Source organism: Hippoglossus hippoglossus, chromosome 9 (genome assembly GCF_009819705.1).
Source record: "Hippoglossus hippoglossus isolate fHipHip1 chromosome 9, fHipHip1.pri, whole genome shotgun sequence".
Lineage (NCBI taxonomy): Eukaryota > Metazoa > Chordata > Actinopteri > Pleuronectiformes > Pleuronectidae > Hippoglossus > Hippoglossus hippoglossus.
In genome coordinates, this window is record NC_047159.1 from 5,368,046 (window position 1) to 5,385,958 (window position 17,913).

The 17,913-nt window shown below is 41.3% G+C and overlaps 3 protein-coding genes across 7 annotated transcripts; 1 reads left to right on the forward strand and 2 right to left on the reverse strand.

Moving 5' to 3' along the window:
- Positions 1 to 863: 863 nt before the first annotated feature.
- LOC117767364 lies at positions 864 to 4,748 on the reverse strand. Of its 4 annotated transcripts, XR_004614874.1 has the most exons (6): positions 3,968 to 4,748; positions 2,828 to 3,196; positions 1,727 to 2,038; positions 1,461 to 1,583; positions 1,186 to 1,360; positions 864 to 1,135 (listed from the first exon to the last, which is right to left on the reverse strand). XR_004614874.1 is itself a non-coding variant. In XM_034594927.1 (5 exons), exons 1-5 carry the CDS (start codon positions 4,245 to 4,247, stop codon positions 1,257 to 1,259), a joined length of 1,167 nt encoding a protein of 388 aa, XP_034450818.1. In that variant the 5' UTR covers positions 4,248 to 4,748; the 3' UTR covers positions 864 to 1,256. The 4 variants fall into 4 exon arrangements, 3 of the variants coding, with proteins under 3 accessions (XP_034450818.1, XP_034450817.1, XP_034450816.1); XM_034594927.1 differs by having other exon boundaries at positions 864 to 1,360; positions 1,461 to 1,562; XM_034594926.1 differs by having other exon boundaries at positions 864 to 1,360; positions 1,461 to 1,565.
- A 1,477-nt stretch (positions 4,749 to 6,225) lies between these two features.
- LOC117767363 (cell division cycle protein 20 homolog B-like) lies at positions 6,226 to 16,355 on the reverse strand. 2 transcript variants are annotated; one of them, XM_034594923.1, is made up of 12 exons: positions 16,179 to 16,355; positions 15,669 to 15,728; positions 11,061 to 11,283; positions 10,293 to 10,402; positions 9,757 to 9,808; positions 8,918 to 9,037; positions 8,295 to 8,500; positions 8,105 to 8,199; positions 7,657 to 7,885; positions 7,029 to 7,154; positions 6,830 to 6,953; positions 6,226 to 6,582 (listed from the first exon to the last, which is right to left on the reverse strand). In XM_034594923.1, exons 2-12 carry the CDS (start codon positions 15,720 to 15,722, stop codon positions 6,485 to 6,487), a joined length of 1,437 nt encoding a protein of 478 aa, XP_034450814.1. In that variant the 5' UTR covers positions 15,723 to 15,728; positions 16,179 to 16,355; the 3' UTR covers positions 6,226 to 6,484. The 2 variants fall into 2 exon arrangements, with proteins under 2 accessions (XP_034450814.1, XP_034450815.1); XM_034594924.1 differs by having other exon boundaries at positions 8,918 to 9,034; positions 16,179 to 16,354.
- On the forward strand, positions 12,150 to 13,758 carry gpx8 (glutathione peroxidase 8 (putative)). The gene is made up of 3 exons (XM_034594938.1): positions 12,150 to 12,416; positions 12,557 to 12,818; positions 13,140 to 13,758. Exons 1-3 carry the CDS (start codon positions 12,210 to 12,212, stop codon positions 13,301 to 13,303), a joined length of 633 nt encoding a protein of 210 aa, XP_034450829.1. The 5' UTR covers positions 12,150 to 12,209; the 3' UTR covers positions 13,304 to 13,758.
- Positions 16,356 to 17,913: the final 1,558 nt, after the last annotated feature.

A 17,913-nucleotide genomic window follows, 5' to 3' on the forward strand; every position in this document is an offset into this window, starting at 1 on the left:
CATTGGATGTAGGCAGCACGCACTAATATAAAAAATACATGTAAAAAAATCTAAAAACAAACACAAGTATTGGCTAATACTATTTGAAAAACGTGTGTCTTTTTGATACAGTCTTTTAGAATTTGCCACCACATCTACGTGATGGTGACGTTTCCCTTTCAGCATTGATTTTGAACACAAGAGGCTTTATATGACGTGACTTTATGTTATGTAACTTCTGGCCAATGAAGAAGATTTCACATTTATTGACATTAAGCCTTTTGAAATAAACCAAACGCTCTGAGGTTTTATTTGATACAAATTAAATTAAAAAACGGCTGAAGTTCAAATCAGTGCAGTAATAAAAAATAATTCAGAGAACATTTTGCCAAGCAGCTGTGTTGAACTCACAGTGCTAATGTAAACAATAACTTACTCTCTAAAGAAAGAGGGCTTCATATATCCCACCTTGTTTCACAGGTTTAAGTAAAGCTTTGTCGACACTGCAAACATCAATGTGTCCACCCTCGATTATTCATGCAAACAGATTAGCTTTGATTAGCGATGGTTTGATATGATCTCAGAATCAACGAAACAATAAATTGCAGGTATAATCTTTCAGTGTTTGTGAAAGAGATGAGAAGATGAGAAGATTCCAGTAAGTATGACACTAAAATACCACAAAAAATACAGGCACGACTCTTCCTCCACATACTGTGTGTACAACTGTAGTTCAATTACATCATTGTCACAGGATTGTGACGTACAACAACGTCGGCCGGTGGAACTCTTCAAATGTAGAAATAAACGTGTTTGCTGCAGTTTGTGCTTTGATGCGCTGCTCTTGTTCATATTTGTTTACGACAGGTCGGCACTTTCGCCTCTCGTCTCTCTGCTGATGATTAGTGAGTGCCACAGTGGCGCCCAACACGGGGCCCAACATGGCGCCCGACACATCCAATTGAGTGACAGCTCCGCAGCAGCTCCAGTCAGTGGCTGCACTGATTCAAATGGTGGAGGAGATCACGGCGATGCACTGGGAGCAGGCGGCGGTGAGCAGACAGCAGCGTGAGGTGCTCTACTGAGCAACCTCCACAATGATCTACAACACGGATCATTTTAATCTTCACTTACTGGTCAGGTTACTGGTCAGGTTCTCAAGAACTTCCAAACATTGGTCCTGTTTTTCCAGGTTGGAAAGCTCATCTCTTCCTTTCAGTTATATATTCAACTTTTTCTGGATTCTTCATGTTGTCATTCCCTTAGTGGATGGATGTTTACCCCTTTTCAGCCAGTTCCTGTGGTTTCTCAGGGATCAGATCAATAATTACACCCTCCATTGATCTCAACTCCTCTGAGACGTCATGATCCAACTCAAAACCTGGAGAAGAAGAAAAGACAGGAGGGATGCATGTTTAACAGGCTGGTTTGTTATGAAAAGTATTGGATATTCATTTTCTTACACAACAGAGGAGACTTGCCTTTTTTGATGATACGATAAAGAATCCACAGCGGAGGAACCAGGGACACGATCTTGAGCAGCTTCAAAATGACAGGGATCACGTTGTGCTGCTTAGTAGAATCTGCTAAGGAGAAGAGAATGTCTATATATGACACAGAGATATAAGAGTTAACAAGCAGCAGTTTTTAAAATGTTGTCAGTGTTGACCAGTCATTGTGATGAAACAAATCTTCCTAAAGTCCACAACAACAGACAAATATGTAGTTTACACGAAGTCCTTCCTACCCGTTTTGAAGTGTAAAGTTGTAGGATCACTTTGAAGGATCCTTTCACCACCAGTCACAGCATCAGGCCGAACAACGAAAGCAGCGACGTGGATGAAGGTCTCCGGGGCTAGAGTCAGGTTGGAGATGTTGACGCTCATGAAGGCAGAGCCATCGGTGTAAGAGTATAGGACCGTGTCACATGTGCTGGTACACGTGGTCACGTTGTAACTGTGTGGTGTCATCTGCATAAAGGCAGAGATGTTCCAGCTAAGATTCAACTGACCGTTGCCCACTGATGCTGCCTTCACTGCCGTCTGTGGAGCAAGTGGACCTGTGAACGAGAATAAACAAGCCAGTCAGGTCGGTTTCACACTTGTAGTCCAGCTCACGTGAGCTTGAGTGTCTTGTGCAGAAGTTTCCTTCCCCTTAGGTGCCAAGATTGTTGCTGTTATACATCACAAATATAACTGATTAGGGTTTGGGTATGGCTGCTTTAAAGTCTAGTATCATATAAATGAAATGGTTGGAATTCTATGCTTGGCTCTTTGCAGGTAGGGGGGGAAACACATACACATGTAACATCAGCAATGGCTCGGTTGTGTCCCTGCATTTCATGACAGTGTGACAGTAGCCGTGTCTCAATTCAGGGGCTGCGTCCTTCGGAGGCTGCATCTGAAGACCAACTGCATCACAGTGGCGCGACTAGACTGTACTATTTCCAAGGCTCTTCCAAACGCAGCGGACAAACGATTAACTGTTTTTCAAGGGGTTAATGGAGTCGGCAAGCAACGAGACATCCGATGCTTAAGTAGCAGGCTTCAAATCAGCCGTACACATGTTAAAAAAACAAAGGGGCATTAAAACTTTCTCATCGTGACAAGGTGGTGACGGGAATCCCCTGTAGACCAGACCGTCTTGTCTTGGTTCGGCCTTCGTTTGCATCCTATGTGCATTATGTATCTACATGTGTAATGTGTGTATCTGTATGATTTCCATGTGAGATATGAACATGCACAACAATAAAAACAAAGCTCCACCTGGAACAATGACGAAAATCCACAAAAATTATCATATTTACCAGTTTATAACTTGTAAACAACTACGATGAAGCATTACTCACCCTGACAGACAAACATGTGCAGCTCGTCACAGAAGCGAGCCAGCAGCTTCTCGTCTTTATCCAACATGGACTCCAAACTGGCACAGAGGCTTCTGTGATTCCTCCTGTACCAGTGTGTGTACTTCAGCTCTTCCCCGTTCACCCAGGTCCAGTTGCTGAGGCTGCTCTGACGCCGCAGACCGAGCCAGAAGCTGACGTTTCTTCCAAGAGTGGCATTGAGGACAGAAAAGTATTGCTCCTCTGTGTTTAGCACGGCCAGGTCCACATAGTACCGCTGACAAAACTCCCGCGCTTTGGACCAGGACATGGGTCTCTGGAACAGGAAGTGATGTGAGGGAATCTGAGCCACCGCTACGACAAGGCACACCACTGAGTCAGGGGGACAAAACAGAAAGGAAGAATGGTTGAGCTATTAACAGCTGTGTTTCTGACCTGATTCCATCACTGGGCATGGATGGATTACTGTATTTTAATACTGGAATGTTCTCCAACTAAATCCAGTATTTGTTTAATTTGAGTTTTTTCTTTCATACAAAATACAGAAATACAAAATACAGAAATACAAAACACACAACGACCCTAAAGAAACACAAAATTACATCAAACTGATAAAAACGGCTGCTAATAACCACAAAAACATGCAGGATGACTAAAAAGATGTAATGAGATGTAAAATCATCTCAAATATAGCTGCAAAACAATACTAAGACATCAAATGTGGCAGCAAAGATTCACAAAAAGTCTTGTTTCTCTTTCAAACTCAGGGACCAGCTCATATGTTGGACAGATGGGGTCCCATCAACACGTTTGACCATAAGTGCATCTTATTCTGTCTTAGTCATACAATTATACAACAGCCAGGGTACAGGATAAAGACTCTCGTAATACTATACTGCAGGTGGTATGGTTTTTTCTTATCATATAATAAAGATCTTCAGAAAACAGCACTAGTCTGTCAGGGGGGGGGGCTGTGATATATCCTAATTCTAAGATTATTAAATAAAAATGAGTTCTACCCAATGAAATAAAAAAAAAAAATCTGACATAAATCACATCTCATGTCAGCTGCTGCGCTTGTGCATGATCTCTCTAAATCATTCCGACTTGAAATGAACTATAAGTCAAAGCATGTTTGTTTACCCAGAACAGCCAGTCGCAGCAGAATCTGCATCTCGCAGGCAAACATCAGATCTTTTTTTTCCAGCAGTATTTCCCAAATCTTATAATTCTGAGTATGGAGATTGTCTTTAGGCCAAATTCTCATCCTCTGTCCCCTCTCGTCTGCCTCAAACTCCTGCTGCTCTGGAAGTTTTATTAAATCAGCTCTCGACCGTGTGAGGTGATACAAGAGGTGGATCAGGTGGGCGTGGCTCACCTGCTGGCTCCCTGCATTCCAGAAAATACTCCATTTCCTGGTCATTACCTTACAATGGTTCAGCTCTTTTGTGTTTATTTAAGGGCCAACAAGAGCTATAAATACATCTCCAGACTTTCTGATGGTGAAACAACAGACTGTGTACTTTGGCAAAGCAAGTTCCTGAACAGGCTGAATGATGCAACTCAAACTGAACAATGGGACAAAGGCATCCAGCTTTTGTAGGAGCTGCTAAAAATAGCGTTCTGTAGCCCCTCCTTGATTCAAGTGCTATATAGCAGCCTGGATATTATTAATTCGAGCGCACTTTGTCACATATCAATCCGACAATGAGTTGCTGGAACAATCCACAGCGTGAGAAAATGCATGACATGTCCTCAAAGAAGGTACATCTGCCATCTTGAGTTTTAAAGGTGACCTTATTGCAAAGAAAACATGTAAGTGATATCCAGGGGCGCATCCTATTTCAGGAGATCTTGTTTTGCCAGTTTGTCCTTGAACTCGTGCTCAGTGTTGTGAATATATGATGATGAGTTACTCTCTCTCTCTCTCTCTCTCTCTCTCTCGAAGAAGAAGAAGAAGAAGAAGAAGAAGAAGAAGAAGAAGAAGAAGAAGAAGAAGAAGAAGAAGAAGATACTAATTTAATTATTTTAATATATATTCTTGTTATCATTTTATCATATGTGTTAGCCATCATTGTTACACAAGATAGACAAAATATCCATAAAATATAATACAAAAACCATGCAGTTAAATGACTGTATCATCAGTCTTCTGGTTTTCTACATCCTGACATGATCCCTGAGGTGATTATGACAGATGAGCGATAGCATCAGTTGCAGCCCCACAGGCGACATGTGCACATATAGGTACGTTTTCAGTTTTATTCTTCAAACACCCACGGGGATAGTTGGGGTCAGAAGTCCTGAGAGGCAGTGCCGTTTGCAGGAATTAACCTCGTTTCAGTTTCTAAATTCACAATTCTTTTTTAAAAATTTGATTTGTTTTCTGGAAGTTTGCATTGCACAGCGTCTGTGTGTGTGTCTGTGTGTTGATGAAGAGTGGTTTGGTGCCGTCTGAGAAACGGATGCCTGAGGTGACAAAGTCAAAACCTCACATGTTGCACAATGTCCTCTACTCAGTCACAAGGCATATCACTCAGGGTCTTCAAAGGAAGTCTTCACCACAACAGGCACAAAGTGTTCTCTCAATTCTGACATGACAAGTTCTAAATGAAACATCTTTCAACACGCAGACTTTTGCTTCGCTTTCATTTTATCGATGTGAAACATAAGTGTGGGAGCTTTCGCTATGTGACGGCTAAATAAGTCCTAAAAACAAATTCCCCAAAACTTGCACTCTGATTATCTGCCAGAAAAAATCAAGCAGTGCCAGTTCAGACACAGACACAATACATTCACATAAGAAAAATCTTTAAAACTTCAACCACATTTTTATATGATTGTCTAGATGTACTTTATTTGTCTGTATAATACAATTGTGTTTTGCTACTACTTCTGTAAGGTACAATAAGTAACTTCGGCCTCTAGGGGTCTCTCAATCAAAACAATAACGAACGAACCAAAAAGACCTTGATGTCGTGAAGCAGGAAATCTACCTGAAAATCATGTTCACAGATGAGATCATGTGTTTTATTCACGTTACACAGCAAATGGCAATAAAATAATCATTATCCGTTACATGTAGCTATCCAAAGCAACTTCCAATTGGGCTGGGATTTGAAGCGTCAACCTTTTGGCTGGAGGACGACTGCTCTTCCCCTCAGCCACAGCCACAGCCACTACTAAAGAAAAGGAAAGGAAGGAAATAAACGCACACTTGCTAATTGGCTAGCAGTGAAATCTGTGTGGCGTTAAAACTGATGTGATGTCATTGAAAGGCGACCAAAATGAATACGATTGTGGATTTCTCTGGGTTTGAACATTGTTGGAAGCATTTTGGATAATGTAAGTACACAAGTCAACAGAATTGTCAGATATAATACAAACTTAAACACGATGGTGTTATATGTCCTTTTATTTATATGTCCTGTTGTTATTGTTTCATGCTCTCTCGACATTTTAAAGTAAATTGCTACATAAAAAACATCCACAATGATTTGTACAAATTCACCCTGAAGGAGCCAACGTCTTATCTTAGTGTGACAACACATTTGACTTTGAAGTAAACAGGCTCTGCAATGTGGTTACTTCAGAGCAGTGGCACAGGAAATGTGCAGGCTCCAGACAGTGTTATTACCAAGAAAGTTGTGATGTTGATGATTAAATGTCCCAGACGTGGAAGCACTGGTCGGCTGCAGCAGAGAAAATCTGAGTACTGTCGGGGTTTGAGGCCAAGTGCAGAACTCGACGAGAATGACCTAAATAAAACAATAACAGCAAGATTTAAGGTTAATGTTGAAATACATGGTTTCCCCCTAATGTGTCACGATTCTGTTCTGTGTTCTTGACTTTTGATTTATCTGTTTCGATTTCAATATTCTCAGAGATCTCCCGGAGAATAATTCATGGATTCTGATGAAGAAATGTGATTTGGTGCAGTGACTGTTGGGCCTTGGTGGAGGTGTGAGCTCTACTTCTAGTTGATCATATTTCAGGTTCTCTAACCTGTGAGCTGACAGACCGGGTTGAGGGACGCGGACCCCCAGCTCCAGCAGGTGACTTGGTGATGAGGAAGGCCGTGGCCTGTGACCAGACACTTCTTCTTTTCAGCCCATCGTAGAGAACAGATCTGCAACTGGACACATTAGGACTTGTCCATCCAACATGTACACACGGTTAAATACTTCTGTGATAATTTAAGCACCTGCGAGTTGGTGTTGGCAGAATTCACACAAGTCCCCGATTGTGTGTCCCAGATTCTCAGCTCTCCGTCTTTCCATCCTCCACCTGTAGCGATGATCTTCTCTTGCCATGGACACCATCCCATCGCCTAATCACACAGACACAGTGAATAGTTGCAGGATTAAATAACAGTGTTTCACCAACCAGGATCAGGCTCCACAAGATGGCACATGACTGTAAATAAAGATGGACGACAATCAAAACGTTTTGGGTTCACTTTCGGAGAGCTTTCATGGCGTCCATCTTTAAACTCAGTCTATAGCTGGGTCCCAATTCAGGGAATGCTTCCTTCGGAGGCTGCGTTTGAAGACTGATTGTGTAGACTGTCTTATTCTGAAGGCTCCGACAAATGCATCCTTTCTTCCCTGAGCCACTAAGTGGATCCCTCTTAAGTCCACCCATCCCAGGATTCATTGCCCTTCTGTGACTTATTATTTTTCATCAAAGAGTTAATAGCAGTAGTTTCGATTTTAATTCAACCAATACAGAATTTAAAAACTCTTGAGTTTTCCCAGACTGGAAACACAAGTAAACAGAAAAGTCACACAAGCAGTTTCTTATTCTCATGTCCCAGTTTCTAGTCCACTGACCTTAACAGCACTGGGCTGTTTCATTGTCGTCACCGGCTGCTTTGTCCTTGTGGGTCCTGCAATGTCACGGTCCCATATATGGAGGAGGCCGTCTGTGGAGCCGCTGGCCAGCCAGTCGTCTCCCGGTGACCACTGGAGGCTGCAGATCCCCTCGTCCTGCACGGCCGCACCAACCAGAGGCGCAGGAGCCCGAGGGTCAAGGTGATGGATACGTCCGAGAACTGAGCCGCTGTCAGATGGTGGAAAATGTTATTTCCCAGCGTTTGATAAATACTTCATACTGATAATAAATGTTCTGCTTCTTTCATGCTCAGGACAAAATCACCTACATTTATTTTGCTGAGGAATTAAATCGTTATTGATTAATTTCTGCTTTAGTGCAGTTTATAAAAAATGGTTTTCTGTGTAATATGGTAAACTGAAAACACACACACACACACATCAGTACCTGCTGAGTAACTGCTGCTGCCAGGAAAGAGCTCCGACCACAGAAAGGTGTGACGGCAGACACCTCATATTCTGCTTATTTTCAACATCCCACAGCTGAGGAGTCAAAGAGAGACAAAGACACCACAAACCGTCATTTGCACAGACCCCTTTAACCACACTATGAATCATGCTTCTAGTGAAGTACTTACCTCTACCTCCCCTCGTCTGGTCCCAATGCACAGAGCTCTGCCGTCTCTGCTCCAGCACAGAGACGAGACCGACTGGTGGCGTCCCGTTTGCGGACTCGGCTCCAGGCTTCCCACCAGAGCTCGGGTTTCTGAATTCCAGAGGAAAACAGAAGAGCCCAGGGCTAATGCAACCGTACCGTTACAACTGCAGTCCAGAACATTAGTGTCTGAGGGGGAAGAGATGGAAAAGAGAGATTCTCTACTGTCACTGATGCGAGTTTGTTGACAGAATGACACTGGTGTTATTTTATATTTTCATATATTTGCTTAAATCAGGGGTTGCTGTTTGCTGTTATCTCACTGTGCCATGTGTGAATGAGTCAAAACAGCAGTAGTACAAGTAGTGTTTGATATAAATGGTCTTGGTTTCTAAAAATATTGGGAAATGACGTCTGCTGTGGCCCTGGATTCTTCTTCATCCCCAGGTGATACGTCAATTAAAAAGGACAAGACTGGAGATATTTAATTATACATTAATAATAATATAGGAGGTGTTAACTTCTAATCTTTTAATGGGTCCTTGAGGCTCTGTTTTCTTCCTCATGCATTTGGGAATATAAAGCAGAATTTGTATCTTCTCTTACAGTAGTCGTTCAGAAGTGACGGAGCTGCCAACTTCATCACTGACCCTCCCTGCGGACTCTCGGGAGCTTTGTCCAGAACTGTGAATGGCAGCAAACTACATCTTCTCACATCAGCGCCTGCCGATGGAAAAACAACGTTTCACATCAGCAATACATCTTTGATTTACTGATGATAGTTTCAAACACATTCATTCTCTCTCCCCGGCGAAAAATGAAAGTCATTTAAAAACAAATATTACATTAAAAACAGAATGGCAGCAAACATCCCTCTTAAAGCATATTCAACACCAATTGATTCATCATCTCTATCGCTTGTCCACTGAGGATCACGGACCGGAGCCAAGCTGACATTGGGGCGAGATGCGTCACCAGCGTATCACAGGGCTGATCAACCACCCAGGTGCACATTCTAACCAATGAACAATTTAGATTAATCTAAGCAGCAGGCCTTTGGACTGGTGGGAGGAAGCTGGAGAAATCAGACACATTTCACACGGACACAGGAGAACATGCAAACTCCACATCGAGAAAGTTACTCTGCCGTCAGGTTTGAAACAAGAAATATTAAACCCTTCATATTGTGGATTAATGACTCCTGACTAAATTTGCACTGAGGCTTACAGAGACGCAAAGTGTTTAAACAACTGTGAAACAACTTCCTTATGTGTGTGTGTGTCTTTATCTTGTATCTTGTGCGAACGTCATGACTCCATTATCTGAACTTATATTAACACAACACAATCATATCAGAAAAGATAAACATACACTACGACACTTCTCAAGTTTCTTTTTTATTTAAGCCATTTGCTTCCTGGAGTGACGTAAGGCAGGTGCTTTACCAGTCTGTTGTGTGCTGACCGGTTCTTCCACTGCTGCTCTCCACATCCATCCCTGTGAAAATAAATCTATTATTGTGATTAGATTTGATATTTTACATGATTTGATATAATCATATGGTTTTTCAAACGTATTTATCTATAAATGTCATCAAAGTTTCGGACATATTTAGCCACTGTTTCCTGTATTTTGTGGCATAAAAAAACACCAGTAGGAGTTGAATTATGTTATTGAAATGATTCAGTAACTTTTCTTATTTCACATCATGTCATCCTTTCACAAAGAAACCACAGGTTCTCGTTGTCGTCACACAATGTGTTGCTGATTCATAATGTTTGGACGATAGCCAGCACGGCAGGAGGAGGAAACCCCAACACCCTGTCAAAGATTTTCATCTCTGAGGACAACCGTTGTTTTGTTTGCATGTGGGAGTCACACACACCCACACACACACACACACACACACACACACACACACACACACACACACACACACACACACAGAGAGAGAGAGAAAAATAATGTTCCTGAAACAAACCTGTTGTGAGACATTTTGTGACGCAGGTCTTCCCCTGGCACTGATGGTATGTGACGTGTTTAGAGGTATAAAAGTCGGCCTGTGGGACAGACCTCCCTCCAGTGTTGTCTCTGATGAGGACAAACAATGAGACAGATATTGACATCAATTAAAGGAATAAATCTACTGTGTCTGTGCAGATCGATTGAATTTAATTGTGGTTTTCATGAGGGGACTGTTTGGCCTTGGGCGGAGGGATATGTGCTCTACTGAGTGATGAAGTTTTTATTTTGCTTTTTTGTTTCATTTTATATGGCACAGCTGTGTCCATTCATTTGTGATAATGTTTGTTAAATGTGTGTTGAAAGAGAGAGAGAGAGAGAGAGATGGAGAGAGGGAGAGAGAGAGAGAGAGAGAGAGAGAGAGAGAGAGAGAGAGAGAGAGGGAGAGAGAGAGAGAGAGAGAGAGAGAGAGAGAGAGAGAGAGAGGAGTCAGCATGGACTTAATGAACTAATGAATATATAGGATATAATATAATGTATAAGTATGTATACAGTCCATTATATCAGCAAAACAAAATGATAAGTAAGAAAACAACAACCGACAACAGAGTCAGCGGTAGACGATATATTTGTCCAATCACCGGCTTGTAGTCGGCACAAGTGTTTCTGGGAAATCAGAGACGTAGACAGTAAAGTATACGGTGATGTAATGATGAGGCTCTGGCCCATGCACAGTACAGGCAGGTCTGAAGAGGAGGGTGACGTGGGGTGTTGTGGAGATAATAACCTTGCAGCGCCCCCTGCAGGCCTCCGGGTGCTGCTTCGTGGTGTGTGGGTGGCGAGTCCAACTCCAGCCTCTGACACACGGTGTCCCACTCGAAGCTTCGCTCCCTCTGCCGCCGCCCAGTGGTCAGAGGTGTACTCACAGCAGGCGCCTCGGTGCCGCTCCTGTGGAAGTGGATCCACCTCCTGAAACGTTTGTATGAAACGTTACAAGCGTCGTTTTGTCCCTGAGAAGACAAAGAATAGCAATAAATTAAATTATAACTCACTGCAAAAAAATGTAAACAAAAATACGATCAAACTTCAAACGTCTTCAAACTTCACCACAGCATCAATGAGGCCAAATATAGATCAATACTTCTGGTTGAAACTTTCAAAACAAAAGCCTTGACATTAACCTGTGACCCTTGTTTTCTTTTTAAAGACACCAGTCAAAATATTAATGTATAGCTTATAAATCCTGCTCTAGGGATACAAATATTTTTCAATTGATTAAGTAGTACTTAATCATTTTAATTAGTTTGTTTCTTATTCAAAAATTCTAAAATAAAATAAAATTTGAATGAAAATATTTAATAATGAATTATTTAACTTTTCTCTTTATCCACCTAATAATTTTCCTAGACTTTTTCCCATTCAAATTCGACTTTATTTTGTGATACGTTTGATGACATTTACTCATTCAATTACAACTTTATTCTCATTATAGCACTTTATTCTCATACTCTCAATATTAATATTAATAATTGTGCCTTTTTATATAATCCATGTAATATTATGTTTTTTTTCCTCATTGAATTGGGATTTTATTCTGTGTTCCCATGATTTTTCCTCATTAAGCTAAGACTTTACTCCTGTATTATTGCGACTCTCAATTCCAACTTCATTCACATCGTAATATTACTACATTATTTTCAAAGTCTCTTTTCTTTTCTTCAATATGGTTCTGATACTCTGTCATACTTTCTGTAATAGTTGTAATATAATGTGTATTTTTGGTAGTGAGACTGGTTTTATTTTGACAGATTCCTCCCATTGCTTCCTGTTCCATCCTGGTGTAGTTCAGGGCATTTTACGCAGCGCCCTCCTCCATCCGCCCGGACTCGTCTGGAGCCCCTGACAGCGACTCACGGTCTGTTCTTCCCCCTCCAACATGGAGGCCTTAGGGGGCTACCCCACCAAGTCCTCCGGCCCCAGAGCCAAGAGGCTGACGGTGCTGCTGAGCATGACGGTGGGTGTGGGCTGCTTGTTCCTCCTGCAGACGCAGCTGGTGAAGCCGGGGAAACCCAAAGACTTTTACTCTTTCGAGGTGAAGGACGCGAGGGGGAGGTCTGTCTCTCTGGAGAAGTACCGAGGAAAAGTAAGTCCACATCATCAATTCCCCCACGGTTGATCTGAGCGGACTGTGTCCTGGTTAACCACCGTGAGGGGAGTTTTACAACAAATCTTTCTTATTTGTCCAATAACCAAACTTTTACGCGCTGTTCCCTCGGTGTCCAGGCGTCTTTGGTTGTAAACGTGGCGAGTCTCAGCGAGCAGACGGAGATGAACTACTTGTCCCTGCAGGAGCTGCACCGGGAGCTGGGCACCTCGCACTTCAACGTGCTGGCCTTCCCCTGCGGACAGTTCGGGGACACCGAGCCCGGGAGCAGCCGGGACGTCGAGGCCTTCGCCAAGTCCACGCACGGAGTCACCTTCCCCTTCTTCAGCAAGATCAAAGTAATGGGCTCAGAGGCGGACCCTGCCTTCAGGTTCCTCACAGGTCAGACAGACAGCACACATCTGTCCACACATCTGTCCACACATCTGTCCACGATTACACGTGTGCACACAAGCTCAAATATTTGGGAGCAAACTATAAAGTCACTGTGTTTAAAGTAGCCTATGACAATGATTATTTATGTCTACACCAGGTCTCCACCTTATTTTCAAACTATTCCTTTATGATCAAGTCATTAATCAGATTATAAACTACTTATTATTATTTAAACGCGCACATCTGGCCACATATTCAGCTCATAATGAAAAGGTGAAGCTGTATCTGTCATCTTTAATGACTCTATGAAACCATGTTGTTTTCCAGATTCTGTGCAGAAAATTCCAAAGTGGAACTTCTGGAAGTTTCTGGTGAATCCCGAGGGGAAAGTCGTCCGCTTCTGGCGAACTGACGAGCCCATGGAGAACGTCCGAGCGGAGGTCACAGCGCTGGTGCGGGAAATCATCATAAAGAAACGCGTGGAGCTATGATGGAGCTTATTGACACACAGCTGTTTTCATGTCAGCGTTTCCTGTGCTGGATCAACAAGCGGTGGACTGAGAGCTGCTCCAGTGAGTTTGGTTTGGGCGACGTCTCCAGACACATGAGAGACCAAATGATCCACTAGCTTCAGACACAAATACAATCAGTGTCAAAGCAAAGCACGTCAGGATATGTGTGTATTTGTGTGTAATGGGGACCATCCTGCTAATGACAATGATGATGAACACTCCCTTTGATGACCACTGCTGCGGCTGAAGAATTTTTAAGTATTGGATTTTTACGTTTACTTTGGCTAAGTCTCGTCTCTACTTCCCTAATGTTTACATTCAAATCTATTTGTTAAGGTGAAGCATTCCAACTTAGGCAATTCTGACTGATTTGAGCCCAGCAAATTGTGAAACATCCATCCAACAATAAAATGATTTCTTCATTATCTGATTTAGCTGATGAGCCTGGAATCTTTCATGTTTCTGCAAATGAGAAAAATGTTTTTTTTACTACGACTTAATTTGCAAATGTAAATTTAGGCCTGGAATGTTTATGCCATACAAAATATTGACTGTATATAAAGATTGATGACGCGTTTCCACTTCTTCCATCTTGCGTGGTACCACAATACAAGCTTGACCAAGTCAGTCTCAGCTGTCAATCATTATGTTTTACTCTGTTATTGTAGCATCAAAAAAGATGATCCAAGCTACCAGAAGAATTGACACTTGTACAAACTACCTAAAATGACAGAAACCATCTTTGAGAAAAACATTATCAAACGTGTACTTTAAATTTTTTTATTAGTCCACTAACAGAGAAGGTGGTGTTTATGATCTTTACTGCAGCCCGCCACCAGGGGGTATCAGTCACCAATCACCAACTTGCTAGCAATGCAACACAAATGCATATTGATGCTGATATTATATTTGTTTTAATTAGTAGAAGTTCACAGTAATTGCAGAAGTTGCCGGTGAGGATTTCAATGTGGACAGTTGGAGGGCAGCAGCAGGTAAGCTGGCACTCACACAATCAACCAGCTAACAAGACACTGCCTTCCAGCCACCCACCACAAGACGATCACACAGCTGATATCTTAAAATAAACCTCATTCTCTCCTATTTGCCAACAGTCTTTTGTGAATCAGGATGCTTGAGTCTGACGATGCAGGTAAATGTGACTGTTAAGGTAGCAGAGCAGAGTGAGCTGGCAGAGGAAACATCAGCTAACATTACACTGCCTCCCAACCAGTCACAGCTCGTCAGGCCTCGTGCAAATTACATGGATTTGCTGAACGGATGTGGGGGACAGATGTTAATCGTGGTGTTAACTGTTAAATGTGAGGTTTGCTTGTATAAAAGCAACAGTTCTCGGAGGTCAGTTGAAAGCAGCAGTGAGGAGTGCAGCTGGCAGCTGTCAGTCATATAGTTACACAGCCAGCAGCGGTCACTGCCACACTGTCACCACCAGGTCTATCTATCTATCTACCTATCTATCTATCTATCTATCTATCTATCTATCTATCTATCTATCTATCTATCTATCTATCTATCTATCATCTATAAAAATGTGGACAATGAGAAAACATTAAGTAATTTTTAAAAGATAATTAGCTGATTATTAACAATAAAACAAATATTAAACAGTACAACAAATAGAAGAAATAAATGTCGATAAAATGGGATAAAAACACACTAATAATAGACATTACAGATACAGTTTAATACAATTTTAACTTTAGATGAAACAAAATCAAGTCTTTAAGCCATAGAGACGGGTTTTAACCTTCTTGCTGCTCAGGAGCTACTCTTTGTCAAGGAGGCTATAATTTTGGTTTATTTGTTAATTAATAAAACCCATTTCCATGGTGGGGATGGGACCTTGGCCTGAGAAGAACCCATTATTTTGATGTGCAGATTGAAGGGTGGATCCATGGTGGGGTTTTCCCCACTTTCTTTAAAGCAACACTATGTAACTTTTGCTGAGCAACAGCGCCCCCTGCAGCCACATGTGGGGATTGTTTCTGTTGGGCCCTGTGTCCTAGCGATTAAGTGGTTTTCATGTCAAGTAAAAACAAAGACTATCAACGTGTTACCCACGATCCCCGGCTTCCTGAACCAGAAAAGCAGCCAAAGTTTGTTTAGAATTTTTTCACAGTGTTTTGAATGACTTTTAAGTCTTTTTAACTCATCCACAACTCTTAAACTTCCTGGACCTGATTCTGAAATTTTAAGCTGCGTCAGTTACACAGGCGATTGTACCCACACACCAATGTTACATAGAGCAAGAACATTCAGGAACGGTCAGGGTGAGTAGTGGGAATGAACCATCATTCCAGTTTTATACATTATTCTCCCCTCTTACCTGGAAGGGGTAGTGCCTCCTCTTCCCCACGAAGTCCCTGAACATGTCCCTCATGTCGCCCTGGTCATGAACAAACAAACAATAAAATGAAGTCAAGGTGATTTTCCCCATATGCAAAACTTATTTATATGTAATGTGTGTTTGCTCTGTGCTGAACAACATGTTAATGCAAAGAGGAGCAGTCGTGTGTTTAGAGTTTGAAGTGGTTGCCCGGTAGCAGCAGCAGCAGCAACAGGCCACATACTGGAAACAGGGACATATAGTTCATGAGATAAGACAAGATAAGATAAGATAAGATAAGATAAGATAAGATAAGATAAGATAAGATAATCCTTTATTAGTCCCACTATGGGGACATTTGCAGTATTACAGCAGCAAGAGTCAAAATAGGCACCAGTAAGTAATAAGTTACATGCATTAAGTGTAAGGAATATAAAAAATAACCATTGATATTGCACAGTTAAGAGAGTTACACTATTTTCTATATTGTTATAAAAACACAAAGCTCACCCATTCATCTTGTGGTTTCCAGACGCCTCTCCAGCGCTCATGGCTGTGTTTCGTTCCCTGTGTGCGGGCAGTGGGAGCACTGGGAGCACTGGGAGCCGGTCATGCCTGGTGCACCTGTCGCCTCCTCTCCTGCTCCTCTCCGGACTCCGGCCTCTAAATACTCCCCCCGGGGCGGACGGCGGCGCGGGAAGCTCCGTCCTCTGGGCTGCTATTGGCGGTTGCACGTGGACCTGGTTTCTACTGGAAACTAAAGAGACACAGAAAACAAAAGAGCAACGCGGTGATGCTGTAAAGCTGCAGCGTGTTGTCATCGGTTAATAACACAAGGACAGACGCTTATTTCACTGTTTGTCGTGTAAATACCCAAACACACTCAGACCATTATCAGTGTTTGACAGAAGACATTGTGATGATTAATAATGATAATAAAATAATAATGTCATCATCATTATTATAAGCACCTGTTAAAAGATTTAAAAGGAGGAATGATCAATATTAAAGGCCTTTAATTAATATCATTTTATTTCAACTATAACAGTACAGGCAGGAAATTAGACAACAGTACAATAATAACTGACTATTAAATGAAAATATTATTTTCTTATTGTACAACTTACAATAAAATAACTTAGATGCATTTAAATGGTTTATGCAAGATGTTTTTTTCCTTTTTTTTAAAGAGACATATTTTTGCTTAGTTAGTACTAGTAGTTAGTAAGTTAAAACACAAGGGATAATGCATTATATTTGATTCATAGTTATTTTTAGTTAAATAAATATTTTTAATTAACAATGGCTTGAATTAAAAACAATGGTGATCATGCAAAATTATTTTAGTCTATTTAATTTATCTTTGTCTTATTCTAGTAGTTAAGTGAAACAATAATAAAAGTACAAAAATCTGATATAAACTAAACACACCAACACCATTCAAATAAAGCACATTATACTGAATACATATTTTGGATCATTGGTTTATATCTATACATCTATACATCTATACATCTCTATATCTATATATCTATATCTATATCTATATCTATATCTATATCTATATCTATATCTATACATCTATACATCTATACATCTATACATCTATACATCTATACATCTGTACATCTAGCTCTATAATTCTCTATATATATAAATGGACCCTCAGGTGCCAGTTTAATGACGAGCTGCTGTGGCGCTAAGTTCACTGAACGGCGCGAGCGGACGCACGTCGCCGCCACCTGTCACTTCCATATGCGCCCACACCGCGGGCTCGCGCCTGTGCACCAGGTGCGCGCTCTGCACAGAACAGAGCAGCTCCATCATCGGAGCAGCAGGAAACATGTACTTTAAATACTTGAATCCGTTCATTATCAACAGCAATCGATACACTGCACATGTGACCGCTGCATTTTGAATGTGACCCCTGGATGAATGTATGTAACCTGTGATAATAATCATAGCAATCATCAAGTGTTGGTTTTCTCCAACTCATTCGACTTATCACTTATAGATACGTTTTTCTCAGGCTTTGAATTCACTTAGTCTTGTATTTTTATTTGATTTATTTTATCGTATTTTATTTTATTCTTGTGCATCTCTTCTTTTATTCTATTGCACAACTTGTTTTAAATTTGCTTTATGAATAAAATCGACTTAACTTGACATTCACAAAATAACCAGTTAATTAAACTACCTGCTTTTAGTTAAAAGTGTTGATAACGTTTAATAAATGACAGCCTGT

Bases quoted from the DNA above. Each gene is read 5' to 3' on its own strand.
- LOC117767364 (XM_034594925.1), bottom strand. From the start codon at position 4,247: ATGACCAGGAAATGGAGTATTTTCTGGAATGCAGGGAGCCAGCAGGTG. The intron at 2,039-2,827 runs GTGAGTAATGCT...TCTCGTTCACAG, and splicing joins GCACATGTTTGTCTGTCAGG to GTCCACTTGCTCCACAGACG. The intron at 1,584-1,726 runs GTAGGAAGGACT...TGTCATATATAG, and splicing joins AACTTTACACTTCAAAACGG to ACATTCTCTTCTCCTTAGCA.
- gpx8 (XM_034594938.1), top strand. From the start codon at position 12,210: ATGGAGGCCTTAGGGGGCTACCCCACCAAGTCCTCCGGCCCCAGAGCC. The intron at 12,417-12,556 runs GTAAGTCCACAT...CTCGGTGTCCAG, and splicing joins TGGAGAAGTACCGAGGAAAA to GCGTCTTTGGTTGTAAACGT. The intron at 12,819-13,139 runs GTCAGACAGACA...GTTGTTTTCCAG, and splicing joins TGCCTTCAGGTTCCTCACAG to ATTCTGTGCAGAAAATTCCA.
- LOC117767363 (XM_034594923.1), bottom strand. From the start codon at position 15,722: ATGAGGGACATGTTCAGGGACTTCGTGGGGAAGAGGAGGCACTACCCC. The intron at 8,501-8,917 runs GTAAGAGAAGAT...CTTCCCCCTCAG, and splicing joins GTCACTTCTGAACGACTACT to ACACTAATGTTCTGGACTGC. The intron at 6,954-7,028 runs GTGCTTAAATTA...GTCCAGTTGCAG, and splicing joins CTGCCAACACCAACTCGCAG to ATCTGTTCTCTACGATGGGC.